Source organism: Heliconius melpomene, chromosome 1 (assembly GCF_056956725.1).
Source record: "Heliconius melpomene rosina isolate 202511_hmr_F chromosome 1, ASM5695672v1, whole genome shotgun sequence".
Classification (NCBI taxonomy): domain Eukaryota; kingdom Metazoa; phylum Arthropoda; class Insecta; order Lepidoptera; family Nymphalidae; genus Heliconius; species Heliconius melpomene.
This window is the reverse complement of record NC_140389.1, coordinates 9,949,297-9,966,172: the sequence shown is the minus strand read 5'-3', so window position 1 is coordinate 9,966,172 and position 16,876 is coordinate 9,949,297. Positions and strand designations below refer to the sequence as shown.

The 16,876-nt window shown below is 32.0% G+C and overlaps 1 protein-coding gene across 1 annotated transcript; it reads right to left on the bottom strand.

Moving 5' to 3' along the window:
• Nucleotides 1-1,552: 1,552 nt before the first annotated feature.
• Zip71B (Zinc/iron regulated transporter-related protein 71B) lies at nt 1,553-10,105 on the bottom strand. The gene is made up of 4 exons (XM_085203055.1): nt 9,623-10,105; nt 5,201-5,342; nt 3,450-3,644; nt 1,553-3,370 (listed from the first exon to the last, which is right to left on the bottom strand). The coding sequence occupies exons 1-4, from the start codon at nt 9,782-9,784 to the stop codon at nt 2,451-2,453; spliced, it is 1,419 nt and encodes a 472-aa protein (XP_085059181.1). The 5' UTR covers nt 9,785-10,105; the 3' UTR covers nt 1,553-2,450.
• Between the last annotated feature and the right edge of the window lie 6,771 nt (nt 10,106-16,876).

The following is a 16,876-nucleotide window of genomic DNA, read 5'->3' as shown; positions in this document are numbered from 1 at the left end:
GGGAAAGATTACGTCCAACTTCCTGAACTAAAGCCCGCCTTTCCGTGTCCCACGTGGTACACGATTCAAGAGTATGTTGGGCAGTATCAGAATCTCTTTCGCAGTGAAGACAAATCGGAGATGTCTGACGTCCGATCTTAAACAAATAATCACCGAAGCAACCGTGCCCGGTGATTAACTGTGTAAGACGGTACGTAACTCGACGTTTTCGTCTCATCCAAGCCTCGAAGGAAGGAAGTATCGCTTGAACGACACGCTTGTGAGCATAGCGCTCTTCGCAAAGCCGTGTACGCCACGTCTGGAATGCAACATCCCTTTCTCTTCGTCTGATATCAAAGGTGCTCAGGGCGGCTGTCTCTCGAATCTGACTGTATATTCTCGCATTCATAGATGCCAGAATATCTAAAGGCGGAAAACGTGCCAGTAAGGTCGCTGCCTCATAGGATATCGTACGGTAACCACGTACTATTCTGATAGCCACCCTGCGCTGTAGACTATAAATTTTAGTTCTACAGCGCCGAATTGACAGTCTGTGGGACCAGACAGGGGCACCATAAAGGATCATTGATCGAACAACACCAGCATAAAGCAAACGAACTTCCTCTGTCGGTCCTCCAAGATTAGGTAGTAGACTGTGCAGAGCACCCACTACTTTGTCTATTCGAGGGACTAGGCGGTCAAAGTGTTCTTCAAATCCCCAGCGACTGTCTAATGTGAGCCCTAAGTATTTCATATGCCGACCGACGTGAACCTGATGATCACCTACACGAACATACGTGTCAGGTGGCTCCCTACTTCTCGGCAGCCTGTGAAACCATAATGCTTCAGTCTTGTGAGCCGCTATGCGCAATCCCAAGTCATATATTTTTGTGACGATCATTTCAACACCAATCTCTGCAAGCCTTTTAGTATCCTCAAAAGTAGTCCCAGTTGCCAACACCAACGTGTCATCTGCGTAACAAATAACTTCGACATCCCTAGGCAGAACTACACGTAAAACAGCGTCGTAGGCAAGGTTCCATAAAAGTGGCCCTAGGACAGATCCTTGCGGGATCCCACAAGACATATTTCTATGGATTCTGTAGCCGTTTTGATCCGTGTATGAAATGTATCTATCTCGCAAATAATTCCCATTAATCGCCTGCAGATACACGGGCATCTGATGGTAATTTAGTGACTCGTTAATCGTATCCCAAGGGATAGAATTAAAAGCATTGACAATATCCAAGCTTACCGCAAGAGACATTCTACCCTGGGATTAAATAGAATGATATGTTAACAGTAACACTGAGGCTAGGCTTTAAATTTATATTTCCATTTCATCGCTCTGGTGTCGAGGCAAGGGTGGCGTGGAGTTTTGCCACAGAATATTACAGAATTATTATGTTGCCCACTTTCCGCCGAATTCTGGAGGCATAGCGTGTTGATTGGTAAGTGGAATTTAAACAAATATTTTATTTCCACGAGTGGGGACTGAACTCATAACCAGTCGTGTTTACAGTAATAAAATACAATTATTTTTGTGCAACGGGCATATTAATTAAAAACTATATTACGTAAATATAACATTTATTTTAAAAATTGTCTCGTCAACCCTAATAACAATTTTTCTTTACAACGCCTTCTCGTTTCTATAAAAACATTCTCGTTTCTATCAACCAATAGTAGGTACATTCTTGCACACCTTATAAAGGGTATCAATTATTTACTTCTTTCTATTTTCTATTCACTCTAAATATAATAAAATTATCGGTATTGAATTTAATGTATGGTAGTATATCAACAAAATTTTCAGAAATATGTTAACAATGAAAGTCAAATTCATAAGTATTTATAAAATATGTATAAATTTATTAAATTCTGTCATGCATAAAATATTAAAAACAAATATAAAATCATTGTTTTCAACACACAAAACAATCTTAAAACTATTTTTTCAATTTCATTCTTACTTACACAACACTAATATTTACAAATTCTATTGTAATGATCTCCTTTTAAATTACTATTGTAAAATTACGTAAACTTATCAATCTTTTTAAGCATCTATTAGGCCTCTTTGTAGAGGCCTAATAGATGCTTAAAATAAATACTGATAATAGTGTTGTGTTCAATAAATTTCAACTTCCTAACACTTCATAAAACATTTTGGTACTATTTAATATTAATAGGCAGTAGGAACTTCAATAAACCAACAAATTGTGCAATTACCACCAATGTGTAAATTGTTCAAATGTGAACGGAATGTATAATATATTTTTTAATTTTATTTATTGTTTATTGTCTTACTTAATTTATTGAGCAGTTAATTTTTTAAAATTAATACACATAACGCTTATAACTATTGATATAATTACAGCTACTTATGAACTACGAAGTATAATTGCAACAACCGTGAGTAAGGTACCGTTAATTATCACATAATACAGTACGTATTGTTATTTATATTTTCATTGTTCCGCATTTCTAAAAAGGTATTGAATCGAGTCCTCGTGAAGCGCTATCAGGAGCATAATAATACCGCCCGTTAAGAATCCAAGCACTGCAAGGAATAAATGGATGCTTTTTCCTTTATTATTTTCGTTTATTTCAGGTACTAAATCTGCTAATGCAATATAGAAAAATGTTCCCGCCGTTGCGGCGTATATCCACTGCGATGCAGATTCGTGGTCTTCCGCCAGCCATATACCGCCCGCCATGCCCATAAAGCTGAGGGCGGACGAAAGCAAATTGTAATACAAAGCACGTTTAATACTCATGCCAGAACGCAAGAGCACGGCGAAATCACCTAACTCATGAGGCAGCTCGTGGCAGAATACAGCCAGAGCTGTGGCAAAGCCGGTTACTGGGTCACCGCTGAACGCCGCCCCGATAGCCAACCCGTCCGTCAAGTTATGTAGGCCATCACCCACAATAACCATGAGCGCCGTTGATGTCATCGGACGTTCGACGGGCGGTGGCGGCGACCCCGGCATCATAGCACCAAGTTCTATCGGCTCGATTTGCTTAGCAGATCCTACTTTCATTTCTTCAACAGATATGTTCGGTGCGTCATGAGAATGTGAATGACCTCCGTTCATCGTTTGCATGATGGCTTCAACAGAGTAAAAAATTAAAATAGTCAAGAAGGTCACACTACATTTGAGTATTACTTCAGTCTCCTCTGTGGGTTCGTTTGGTGATCCGTGTGACCTGAGTGCGTGAGGCATCAGGTGTAACAACGCGTCACCACATAAGGTACCGACCGCCACCGCGACAAGAAAATGTATGACGTAGCTAAATATAACCGATTTTAACATTGGCACTATAGCCACCCCTAACAATCCGGTAGCACTTATTACCAGTATACTTAATGTTGCGTATATCCACGCTGAAACAAAAAAATACAAATATTAGTTGTTAATTCGACATTATTTTTAAGTAATTTTCAATATAAATGTTGTACGTACTCCATAGCCTACTGAGTTTAGGTGACGGTGCTTCTGTTTTGTAACATGATCTCTGATCTAGCTGGTATACAAGAGCAGGGCACATTTCTAAAAAGGTTTTCGGGTTGATTGTTATAATGCCCGGTTCGTTCTCCATTCCATAAACTTCCAAAATTTCTTTTGGAGATAGGCATGATTTGTTCAAAATGGGAGATTCTGTAAAAGACAATAAAATATGCTATTACTTACATTGGAAAATAAAACGGAAATATTTAAATTAATGAGGTTGATATAATTCAAGGATGTATGAATGAAGACTGGGGTCGACGTACAATAAGCGGGAACGTTACTACAGGAGTGTAATAGGATAATAGCGAGACAGTAAATAACGAACGCGCTTTTAAGTCTCGTTGCGCGCTGGCAATCTTCCTACCTCGTGCTATGAATATGGAATTGAATTTATGTTCCAAACACTGAATACTTAATATAAATAATAATTATATCTTATTAATTATTATTCAAATATTTTGCGTTTTAAGATTGCTATAGAAGAGTATAGATAATAAAAGTCTATAACTATACCTAAGTGGATATATAACACTTAGATCATCGACCGTCATCGAGGACGAGAGGCAATCAATAGAAATTGGTCACAGCAAAAATAAACAACCTACAGTAGTTGGTTTAATATAAAAAAACATGCTCTGCCAAGTTTTTTACATGGTTTGAATTTAGCACTCGTGCTATGAGATTTTTCCATGAAGTATTTTTTCCTTATCATTTTCTCATAATGGTATGTAAATTATTTTTTAGAAAACGTATAAAAATTTAAATCCCCGAATTTTGGAAACCGTCTAAGCATTCTGACCTCTAAGGCATACGTTCTTATCAAGCTACGTTGAAATTCTCATACGCGTATTTCAATTTATTTATATTATTATTATTGGCATTTCTGTAGGAAGATTTTTATCAATTACCGCTACCCTAAAATAATTGTTATGGTTAAAAAAATAATAAAATAAATATGTATATGTAACTTCCAAGATACGCGGGTCCAAATCCCGCTACATTTAAATGTTTATACTAAAAAAAGAATTTTTCTATCTATGTACAGCGTTAAAATTGTAAAATAACTCTACAAAGACTTTCGTATATGGTTATAGAGTACATGACGTGTTGCAGTCTAACGGAGCCGTATTAAATAAAGTCTGGCAAAAAATGTGACAGTACGAGACAATAGTTGTTGTGGTTGAGGAGCGTGAAGGTCAATGTTTAGTGGAACCCGTCACAATATCCATTAAGTTTGAAGGACTCTACAAATTTAACTTCATTCAGTAATATCCAAGCTTTCATTTCGCACGAGGTTTTTCCGCCTTTCAGTGTGACTGACTGATTGACCAAAAAACATGATGGTAAAGGATTAATGGTTAGTTGTGTACGATTTTACATATATGACTACATAAAAGAATATTGTAAAATTATTGATTTTAAATTTTATAATCAATTTTATAAAAAAAATGAATTTCATACAAAAAGAGCGCAAACTTAAGTTTGTTAATTTTTACAAGATTTACTACTCTGATCCGTTGACCTAAAATTTTGAAATTAGTACAGAAGCTTCGGTGGGCGAGTCCGACTCGCACTTAATCGGTTTTATTTTATATTTCAAATGGAATGACCCACCATGACCAGGCCAAATCATAGAAAGCAACCGGATGCTTAGACATGTATTACGTATTATTAACAGTTATAATGGTATACTTAGTGCTTACTAGATGTTGGCGATCTTTTGTGCCGGTGGGCCGTGTCGTGCAACTGTTGGAAGGTGCCATTTATCTTGTGAAGGGCAATGTCGTGTGGTGAATTAAAGACCCGTCCACCTAAACCGAGACTGTCCAGCAGATGCTCGAAACCCTGTAAAGTAAAGTTATTTCATCAGTATACTTACTCATGTTATTTTATTTTATAACTAGTGGACCCGAAGGCGGCTACGCCCGCTTGAACTATACGAATATTTATTAAATATATTTTTGAAATTATTTTCAGTTTTCAATAGAGAGATGCGTTAAGCAAGCTCATTTTGGGTGACGTTTTATAACAACAAACTTTGCAAATCGTTGCTTAGCAACGCGACGGTTGTTATTAACATGGCGGAATAAATTGCATGTCAAATTAATAAGTATTTTAATATATTGATATATATCGAAAATATTACAAACATGAGAAAAAAAGTATCCTATGTTCATCCCGAGACCCTTAAATATCTCTATATGAGTATTTTATCATAATTAAATTAGCGGTTTGGTCTTGATTGCGTAAAAGACAGACAGACAGACAGACAGAGTTACTTTCGAATTTATAATATAGGTATGGATGGATATTTTTTTCTTATACGAAGTTATGGATAAAAATTTAATTGAATTTTAACATAAATCATTATTTTCAGTTTCACGCTGTATCCCGCATGTAGAGTAGGCAGAGGGAGCCTAGTGTCAAGACACTCCGCTCACCACTTTCAGCCGAATGCCGGATCTATTACGTATTGAGTTTTGTGGCGATTTTTTCCAACTTTTTATATTAAATTTGTTTTGTTTTGATCATATTTCTTACTATTCTACTAGGTACATCTCTTTCTATCTTGTTAAATTGTAAATTGTAGTATCTTCCTTATGTTTATTTGTTTGATTGATGATAATTAATTATCAATAGATTATTGACTAAAACGCATATCAGTATATACTTAATCAAATACTGACAATTGTTTACAAATTAAACACTTTGCAGACATATCATTATTTATCTTTATAGTTTATTCTACCTCATAAACAAATTGTTTAGTCTATTTAACTTTTGCAATTCTGCTTATTTCATACATTGACTTCCTTAATATCTGTTTTCATAAATATAAGATTGTTTTTGTCTAGGTCTTAGTTACCTATCTACATTTTTTTATACAAACACATAAATAATGTAGCTACTAATAATGCAGTTTTGATTATTTATTATCATTAAATAATTCTATATATAACAACTGTTTACTGTAAAAAGCACTGACCTACATAAAAGGGAAAGTTTTTATATGTGAAGGTATCTACTATCGGCTATATTATAATATTCATTGGAATTCCACAAGTGAGAGTGTTCTCACAATAGATGTTTTTATTTAATTTACTTTTTAATTTTAATTATAAACAGTTCGTAAAGTGGCGGGCAGCGGCTGGATGCGAAGAGCTGAAGATCGAGCTCAGTGGCGTGCCATTGGAGAGGCCTATGTCCAGCAGTGGACGAGGACAGGCTGATGATGATGATGATGATGATGATAAACAGTTAAATGTTGAGTGTGAGTTGCGACTTGCGAGTGATTGAGTGCCTTTGCCAACTGGCTATTCAGTATTCATACATACATAGGTCGGTACATACTGTGATACGCCATGTCCTCTGGGGATGCCATTATTTAAAAATAAATATTTAATATAAAATTAATCAAATATATTTTTTATATGTTATTGACGACATTGAAATAATTTCAATGTCAATGCCTATAATGGTTTTATAAAATAAAGATATTATAAAACAATTAGATATAAGCATTCAGAAAGCAGACAACTAATTACCTAACAGCTTTGCCAGATTTTGTCTCGGAGAAAAACGAGGATTTTTATATCTGAATTTGTTACTAATTTATAAAAAAATATAATTATAATAATTAATAAATAATTCTCGACATGCGCAGAAAAATCTAAAAAAGGCGGGATCATGAATGTCCCGATTTTCACATTTAATTTTTGGACTAAAAATCGGGACCATCGGGCCACTTGGCCAGACGCCCCGAAATTACAACGCAACGCTGGTAACTATACTAATCGCACTATTATCATAGAAAATATTTATATTATAGTATATCCGCGTTATTTTATAGCATAAAGCCGTTTTCCTACTTATCTATATTACTTTCTATGGAGAACAATGCTCGGTATAAAAATTAAAAATAAAAGCCATTACAAATACAGTGAACACCTGTTGCCATTGTAGATACAGTGTGTTATAATATAGCTAGGTGCCATAATACCACCTTACACGAGGTACTAATATTTTTATTAAATAAAAATAAAAAAAACTTTTTTATTTACTAAGTGTAAACAACGTCATGCATACGTACGTAACAAAAGAATTTGTACATTTTTACAAATATTTTAATATATTATATTTTTAATTGTCTCTGACAATTTATGAAAATAATCTAAATACTTGCAAAAAAAATTGTTACTATTCGCAAGACCGTGTTATTTCTGTGCTAAAATAAATTTAACGATTTTTACTCTGCGTGTTATATAAGTCCGTTAATAATGTTGGGCAGCGCGTGTGTGTGGGCATAACGTCGTTACAACGAATGTATAACGCAGTATTTTTAGATTTTCTAGCGATGTCACGTCGCGAATTTAAAATTGAAAGTAGTAAAACCATTCACTCTAAAAGTATTTTTTAGATTTGAATTAAATTTCTCCTTCATTTTAAACCTTTACAGCTTATTTTAAGCAGAGGGAGAAAAGTTCTAATGCTATTTAATAAGCTCAAGTTAACATTTCAACATTTATAACACAACATGTATTATAATTTTTTTTTTATATCATCACTCACCTTTCTATTATCTAGAAATTTCAATTATATGGTGATCTATGTGAAAAATCTCATAAACTGGAAAGCTTAAGACTTGTGAATGTAATGGAGCTACATGATTCTTTGTGTTGTACGTAATTGTCTCACTTTGTAGTGAATTATTTAATGTAATTGTGATCTATTGAGGTTTACAATAATTAATTTCTTGGTAATTAATTTTTTTTAATCATTGATTTAAAATAAAGTTTAAAATAGAATTTATATAAATAGTAAACATCAATTAAAGTAGAAGAAACATAGATACGTATTTGCAAAATATGTCAATGATAAAAAAAAACAATACCAGTGAAATATCAAAAGGTACTTAAGATTATTAGCCATGCTGCATTCATCCTGCTTGGATTTAAATTTGCAGTTTCCCTTTCCTCTATATATCTAGCCCGAGTGGACACTATACAGTACGTTTGTATGGCCATTTTATATTTATACTGACAGTTACATACTGGCATAACAAAAAGATTGAGATGTTTGATAATATCAACCATTTGTTAAGAACATACTTGTAATACATTATATAAATAGGGTATTAGAAGTTATAAATTAAAGTTTTAATTTTCGTAAGTGCCTGACAATAGCCATAACAACGTATTTGTAACACCAATCAAATATAGCTTTTTTTGGCATTATTTATTTTGAAATATCCTTTATCATAGATTAAAATAATTTTTTATTACTATTTTATAGGTTTAAGTGCCAATGAATCTGCCAGTCAGAATATCTATTCAGATTCATTCACCGAGAAAACTAAAATAACTGAAAGATATTACTTTATTATTTATTTATTTATTTATTACTATATTACTTTATTATTAAATATTATATCTATCGCCTATTAATAACTTGTTTAGAAATCAATTCAGATATTCTTGCATTATAATATAGCTATGTAGGTGTATTATAATTTTTGAGTAGAAAACCTTGTGGTGTTCTGCCCCCCAGAAAGTTAATGGAAAATCGAAAGGAACAGTATCACATTAGGGTACCTTTACCTATCATATGAAAATGCGGGACGTATTTAGATACAAGAAATATGTGGAATGGTCTATTAATATTTTAGAAATGTAGGATTAGAATAATAGCTGCGGTTTTCTAATGCGTATGTCTAACATACGAGTAAATCGATTAATAAACACGTTAATACATTTATTACAAGGAAGCTAGTCATGTTCTTATTAGATTATACTAAACAAGATAAGAGTTTTTCGATTAAGATAACCAATCGATTTATGTAGTAACATTTAGGTTCGATGAACTTCCGTTAACGAAATAGGGAAAGGCGTCTTAGAAAATTGTTTTAGAAATTTTCCGTTGAGCTTGAATAGACGGATGTAAGAATCGTATTTCTTACATTATAGAGATATTAGAAATTTTAGCAATGAAATAAAACGTAAATATTAAATTACAACCACAAAATGTTTTATTTATAAAAATACTATTTATACCTATTACCAATATTAAGTGAGAAAAATATGAAAATGTGTACTGTAATTAAAAAAAAGAAAAGAATTTTTACTTACTTCAAACGTGATGACACCTTTGTCCCCATACTTGTCGAATATCTTCTCAATGAAATATTGCTCAGCTGGTAATGTGTTGTTTTTACCGGCATCCAGTACTTGCAGATCGTTGGCGAGCGCGCCCACCGCCAAGAGGACCACAACGCACGTCAGCACAGCCATCGTACTGAGGTGAGAGCGGCCGGTGCGCCGGCGCCGGTCTCGCGCCTCCGCACTACACTATCAGAGACACGACCAGCTCAGGCCGACTCGTTCGACTTGATATGACGCGACACGATGCGCGCGCGCTTACGCGTTTGTATTTGTTTATTTATCCACTAGTTTATAAAAGAACCGAAAACGACAGCCGTCCACGGTAATGCTTGGCGTGATAATAACTTGAGGCGAAGTAAGCGTCTGAGGCTTTCACCTGTTGACGTCTTCGAGGTCGGTTCTAGCGCTAATGATAAAGAAGTGTTTATGTAGAAGTTCGCGGCCATCCCGTCTCCTCGCCGATAGTGCACCGTACTGACCAAGGTACACTCGATTGACTTCCCACTTGACTTGGAGTGCTCGTTTCCTTAGAGTCTGATTGTAATTAGGGTGACGTTCATGTTGTAATTAGTATAGATAAAGAACAACAACAATGTTAATAGTAATTACAATTATGTATTATTAATTAATATTTTTTTGTTAGTTAATTATTTATTGAGGCTCTCGTGGCGCAGTCGCACAAATCTGTGACACTAAATGTGATAGTTGTGGGTTCGATCCACTGCCTATCATGATTTTTTTTTAACATTTTTAAAGCTTTATCCCACACTTAGAAAAGAAAAATACTTATTAAGAAAACGTATAAAAATTTGAACGTAGCGGTATTTGAACCCATGCCTCTTTGTAGACGTAAAGTAAAACCATTATTTATATATATATCGACGCGATTCATAGTAGTCCAAATTGTATTATAATAACAAAACAATATTGAAAATGTGTGAAATCGATAGGAAAATTAGTAAATTTAAAATAAATAGTGTGACAGCACTACTTATTTTAAATTTACTACTTAAGGCGTCAACGTGAGTGAATAATTAATTATTAAGACTCATACAGTGGGGTATTGTATAACAACATTATGCATACTATGAACAAACAAACAAACAAAGAATTTAGTCAATATCATTGCTATGTAATGATAATTCTCTGTGAATGAAAGTGTTTACTTCCAATTACGTATAATAAGTAAACATAATTAAAAGGTATTCATTTATTTAACTTGTCATTAACGAATATGATATTTAGAATATTTTGGTCTATATTGTTATTTTTGTAACATAAAAAAAATATAATGCCTTTATCTGGAGTGATAAGCTGACCTACTGTTTTCTTTATAGTTGGTTATAGCTATCGAATATGTAGTCTTTGAAATATAGGTTTTGAAAGGAACTGAAAAATAAGCTACTGGTAAAATATTAGCGATATATATAATATTTTGGTATAAACTATTTAATGACAACAAAAGTATCTCTGGATGTGTCATCATTTAAGAAAATGTATACATTTGTATAATTTTCTTAGTGTTTCATAATAACTGGAATCTTAACATGACTAACTAAGAAATTATTAATAAACAAAAAAATAAGTAATTGATATTATATATAAATAATAATTCAGTGCATACAACAAAAGAAAATTTGTGAATCAAAACACGCATATTAGTATTCAATATTCAACTCGACTTAGATAATATCAGCACACTTAGCCAATTTTAAAAACACACAGCGTATTTGCTTGTTTCCTTTTTTATACTATCAACAAAGACCATATACTTAGTAGATAATTCATTTATATTTACTTATATTGAGGAGTGTACAATAAATAATATTTTACTTTATTTTATATTTGTAAGATTCTTCAATATTCTTACAAGTGATCATATCAAACGATAATTATTTATTTTACTTTATATTTATTTGTAGGTAGAGGGTACTCTGTTCCTAAAGAAATTCAAGCACTATGTGGCTGCCTATGAGGGAATCGACGACTGTAAGGGCCCCTGCGGGACTCGAACCTCGGCTTGCGGCCGTCGAGCGGACTGGAAAAACAAACCTCCTGGGTGAAAGCCAGGTATTCTAGCCACTAGACCATAAGGGAGATATACCTAATAAATAATATTATATAACATTATAGATATACAATGGTTAAACTATAAAGATATTTTTTCTTATCTATTTATTCAACAATATTTTATCTATCCAAATCCTATATTCTATAAATGTTATATAGGCATATTGATTAGATATGGGGTTGTTGTCCAAAATCACCTACAAACTGTTAGAATAAGATAGTTACGCCATGACTTATTATAGTAGATAGGTACTTAAGTATAGCTTTTTGTTAATATACTTCCTCAAAGAATATTCGACTATATTATACTATAAATAACTTATAATTTAAAAGTTATTTATAGTATAATATAACTAAATATATTTAAAGGTATTTTACTAAATATGGAATAACTTTTAAAATGTTTACAATAATATATCAGGTCTTCTGATAACAAAGTGTATGTAAAAAATATTTTTCTTTATTGATTTACAAATTTAAAGGTATGCATGATTAAACCATCCATATTTATTTAAGTAACATCTGCCTATTGTCTTTACAGTTTTCTTTGTTAAGTCAGTTTTAAAGTATTTTATATTTATATCATAGAATGTGGTAAATTTTAAAGTCTGAATTGAATTTGAATTTATTTCTCTAACTTAGGACTTTGCTCAATACGAATTGTTAAATATTGTAATTTTCATAAAAAATAATGAAAGTTACCGGCAATAATATTACACACAGACATGGCAACTGTATTATTTATATATAGATATACCGATAAACAAATTTTAAATACGTAATATAATATAATCTAGAGATTACAGGTATTATAGCACTAACATTGGACGCCAATTAGCCCTGTCCGTGACTTCAAAAACAAATTTCAGTAGATACAAGGTTGATTTACTAAGTTTTAAACATACGATTAAAAACCACCTTGGAATTATATACGGCTTTTTGAACATGATGATTATCATTTAAATGGGGCGTGTACAAAGACAAAACTGAGTAATTACAATTATAATCAATTATTATTTTATAACTTTAAAATAATTCTTTTATTAATTTTCTTAATATTACATTAAAAAACACTGGTTAAGTGCGAGTCACGCTTGCCCAGCGGGGCTTCGGTACCAATTTCAGGATTGTAGCTACGGAAAGTGCTACTTAAGATTGCGGGCATATAATGATTATTTTGTTTTACATTTCTCTATACGAATACTTATATTATTGTAAGTTCACTTCGTGCTAAATTAAATAACTTTAGGTGCACGGGAAGAAGCCTTAGTGTTTTCATTATTATATAATTTGAAATTAAATGAATATTTTTTTGATTGCTTTGACTTGGGAGATTTGATTTTTACGTGTTTCAAGGGTTTTCATATCTATGATAGATATAAATATTTGAACTTAATTTCAGCTTGATACCTCCATGCGATCTCGAGATTCCATTCGTAGTCCACGATGATATAAATAGATTTATACTTCATAATATATTTTTTTCTATATCCACGATAACACGCGTAATCTATTAATTCAAAGTCATTAACTAATTATATAAAAGGCAATTAACTTGTTGATTGTATTATGATGAATTTAAAGATATAAGTAATTTACTCGTCAAGTAATAAATATCTACTACTACAGTTAAAGATATCACGTTATATTCTTGCCATTTCAGGTAGACAATATGAAATTACTTAGCTAAGTCATTTCATATTGTCATTATTTATTTTAAGCAAATAATATGCTACTTTTACTTAGATAAATATAGCTACCTAACATTTAAAAGTTGAAAATAGAAATTACGTGTTTGTTAGTGTTGTGGCCCTCTCTACTATTTTATTTAAACTTTTTCAATGTTAGAATGGTCAATAAAGCCACTTATATTTCATACTTATACTTCTTATATCACATACATAAGTATTTAGTTGTTTGCGAACTGCACCCATTAAAGTTTACCTAGCTACCGTCACAGATAGCGAGAGTCAATATTTTACTATAATATGTTACATTAATCAAAACCAGCACATATTTGTTTGAAATGTAATAAATAAATAACTTATTTAATAAAAACTTACAGTTACGTTTGTGCAATGTTGTCTACTATGTAATACTTATAAGCCTAAATATTTGTTTTTGTACACAATATGTTTATTTAAATTAATCTGTATTTACTAATAGATCTTTCATTATATAGAAATATTTTATATTATAAATATTTATGTACAATTTATAAAGAAATGTTTAGTTAATTCGTTTATTAAAAAAGTGGTCCTGTATATATTTCAAATAAAAATTAGTAAACAAGTGCTGTTGATAAAATTCCCCTACAGATGCTAAATTGATTGTACAAATATTTAGGTACTACCTTTAGAAAAGTACATATTTTTGATCACATGCTTATCTTGCAATGTAAATATTTTGCTAAGAATCAATATTTATGTATTTTTATAATTTGTTTTCAATTCCAGATTTCACACGTTTATATATGTAGGCTTACATGTTGCTGCCAACTACCCAAACATTGTATAGGTAGGCCTTAGGTAGGCCTTTAAATCTTTTACAACAATTTAATTTTATATAAAAAAATTTTTTTATTTTTTTTATAAAATTAAATCATCTCCACGCCGTATCCCGCGCACAGCAGATTAGGCAGGGGGAACCTCGTGTTAAGACACTCTGTTCCCCACTTTTAACGTCCATTTCAAAAAGAAAATTAAATCAAAAAAATAAATAATTTAGTTGACTTTTTAATTTCATTATATGTTTACTAAATATTCCTATAACTTTTCCGAAATTATTTCAATCGGAACAACTTACCTCGGTAATTTGTAAATCCGCTCTTCCCTGTGTTTTATATATAATATTTGATAAGTTAATATTTAACAGTGACAATTTACTCCTGTAGCCAAAATAAATGGAAAAATAATCTTTTACCTAGTGCTTATTTTGAAAACTCCCTACATCGTGTTATTTACTTAAAAGTTTATTTTTTATTATTAATTTTATAATAGGCACGTTTCTTGGTTCCGTAATGATTATGAAACCTCGATTTCCTAGATCAATACAATAGAGACGTCGTGGCCGCGCTCCAGACGGCTATATTTCTTTGAGAGAAACTTACGTGGCCATTTTACGGTTGGATAATGTGCAATTTTATTTTTAACTGTTTTTTAGCATAAATGTGGCTATTGTATAGTAAAGTTAGTTTTTTATCAAGAAAAACACAAGGTTAATTATTTATTTACCAATATTGTTATAATTTTATTATATTTCTAACAAATCTTCGCTTCGCCTTGTAAAATTGACAATAAAGAAAATATTTCGTTCTGGAATTAGTTTTCTAAACACTTGAAGATATTTAGAGATATTCCATATTTAAGAAAGAAAAAAGACTTATAATTAAGAGAAAGAATTAAGTATTTTAGAGAACGTACCTATAATTTTTTTTCTACATTTCTTTTTCTACAAATTCTTAATCTAATTTCTTTTTAACTTCACGCTGTATCTTCCACAAAGTAGGGTAGGCAAAGACACCTGGGAACCTAGTGTTAAGGCACTCGTTCCACATTTCTTGCTAACACCGCGCTTTGCTTCGACACCAGAGCGAAGAAATGAAAATAAATATAAATTTAAATAAATATTCATTTCTTCGAGCTGCGATTCAACCCACAACCAGTCGCTGTAACAGTCACATTTTGTGCATTTACGTCACTATCGGCCCCAAAGATTTATAATGTTTAGATTTATTTATTCTCATCGGAGGAAATCTACCATTCTTAAAATCTACCATTTTTTTATTCGAAATTATAATATGTGTATGTATGTAAAGCAAAGTGAAATTATTCAATCCGGTATCAAAATATGTGAGCTACTCCTTTGTCGTCATTTGGGGTAAAATGTTTATAATACTTAAATTCTTTAACATAATTAATAATTGAATCGAGGAGTATAAACAATAAGAAGCAAAACATCTCCAAACAGTAAGCGCCTATATATTTATCATAGCAATGAAATATTTAAACTGATTAAGTATAAGTTTTCCTTTAAGAATTATTGTGAAGATAAAAAATAAAGAATAGATGAAGAATGTATGTTACAAAATCACTCTATTGTAGAACTGTCATTATTTATCTCATATAGATTTTGTTTATTTCTTTTTATATTTTACGGTTATAAAAATATACTTACAAGCTCAAGGATTGAGGCCAGTCAGATTGAGAGTTGGTTCGATTCCCACTCGAGGTAATTCAATATTTAGTATTATCATTTCCCCCATCTGGTAACAAGACAAATCACGGCGTTATCGGTATGCGTTTCGCCACTCAACATCATACGCCCCCAGAATTAAGCGGAAAGTACAAAACAGAATTCTTTAACGTAAATGAAATTTCTTAACACTAGTTTCTGAGGTTTCCTCTGCCTACCCTGCTATTTGCGGGATACAGGCTAAAAAAATAAATAAAGATGTAGATTTAGGATTACTTAGGTATATCAATTTTCTTCCTCGAATGATATTATACGTTACCTACGTTTATTAATTTATGATTTTAACATACATTTTGTGCAAAATATTATATTTTTTTACTTTTTACCTTACAAAGATATCGTCTAAAAATATTGACTTTCAGCTAAAAAGGTGATAAAATGTTGTATATGCAATAAAAAATATACTATCTCCACTGAACTAGAAAGAGTGATAAAGTTTAAAGTAGTCAAAATGATTGCATGGAACACGCATAACTCGTAAAAAAATCTTTTATTTTATACTAAGTATACACATTGTTATTATATTTTCATAGTTATTTCGTGTTAATTAATTATTAGCATATTAAGGAAATTCTATATGCGTATGACACGTAAGTTAAAAAAATATTATTGGGGATAATATTGGGGTAGGTTTAATTTATACTATAATTTAAGTTACATAGGACCAGAGGTCGCTCACCTACCCGATGGACACACGCTGAAATCCTACTGTCGTCACCATTTTAACCGAAAAACGCCATTGTAACAGTTCGTCCGTTGGAAACAATGGGTACATCCCACCCCCCACATCCTCCCCCACATGTCATGACCGCAATCTTCATTCTTGAAGAATCGACCATAGAGTGACCATAGTGAGTAATGTTAATAATATGATATAATTACGTGCGTAGGTATATG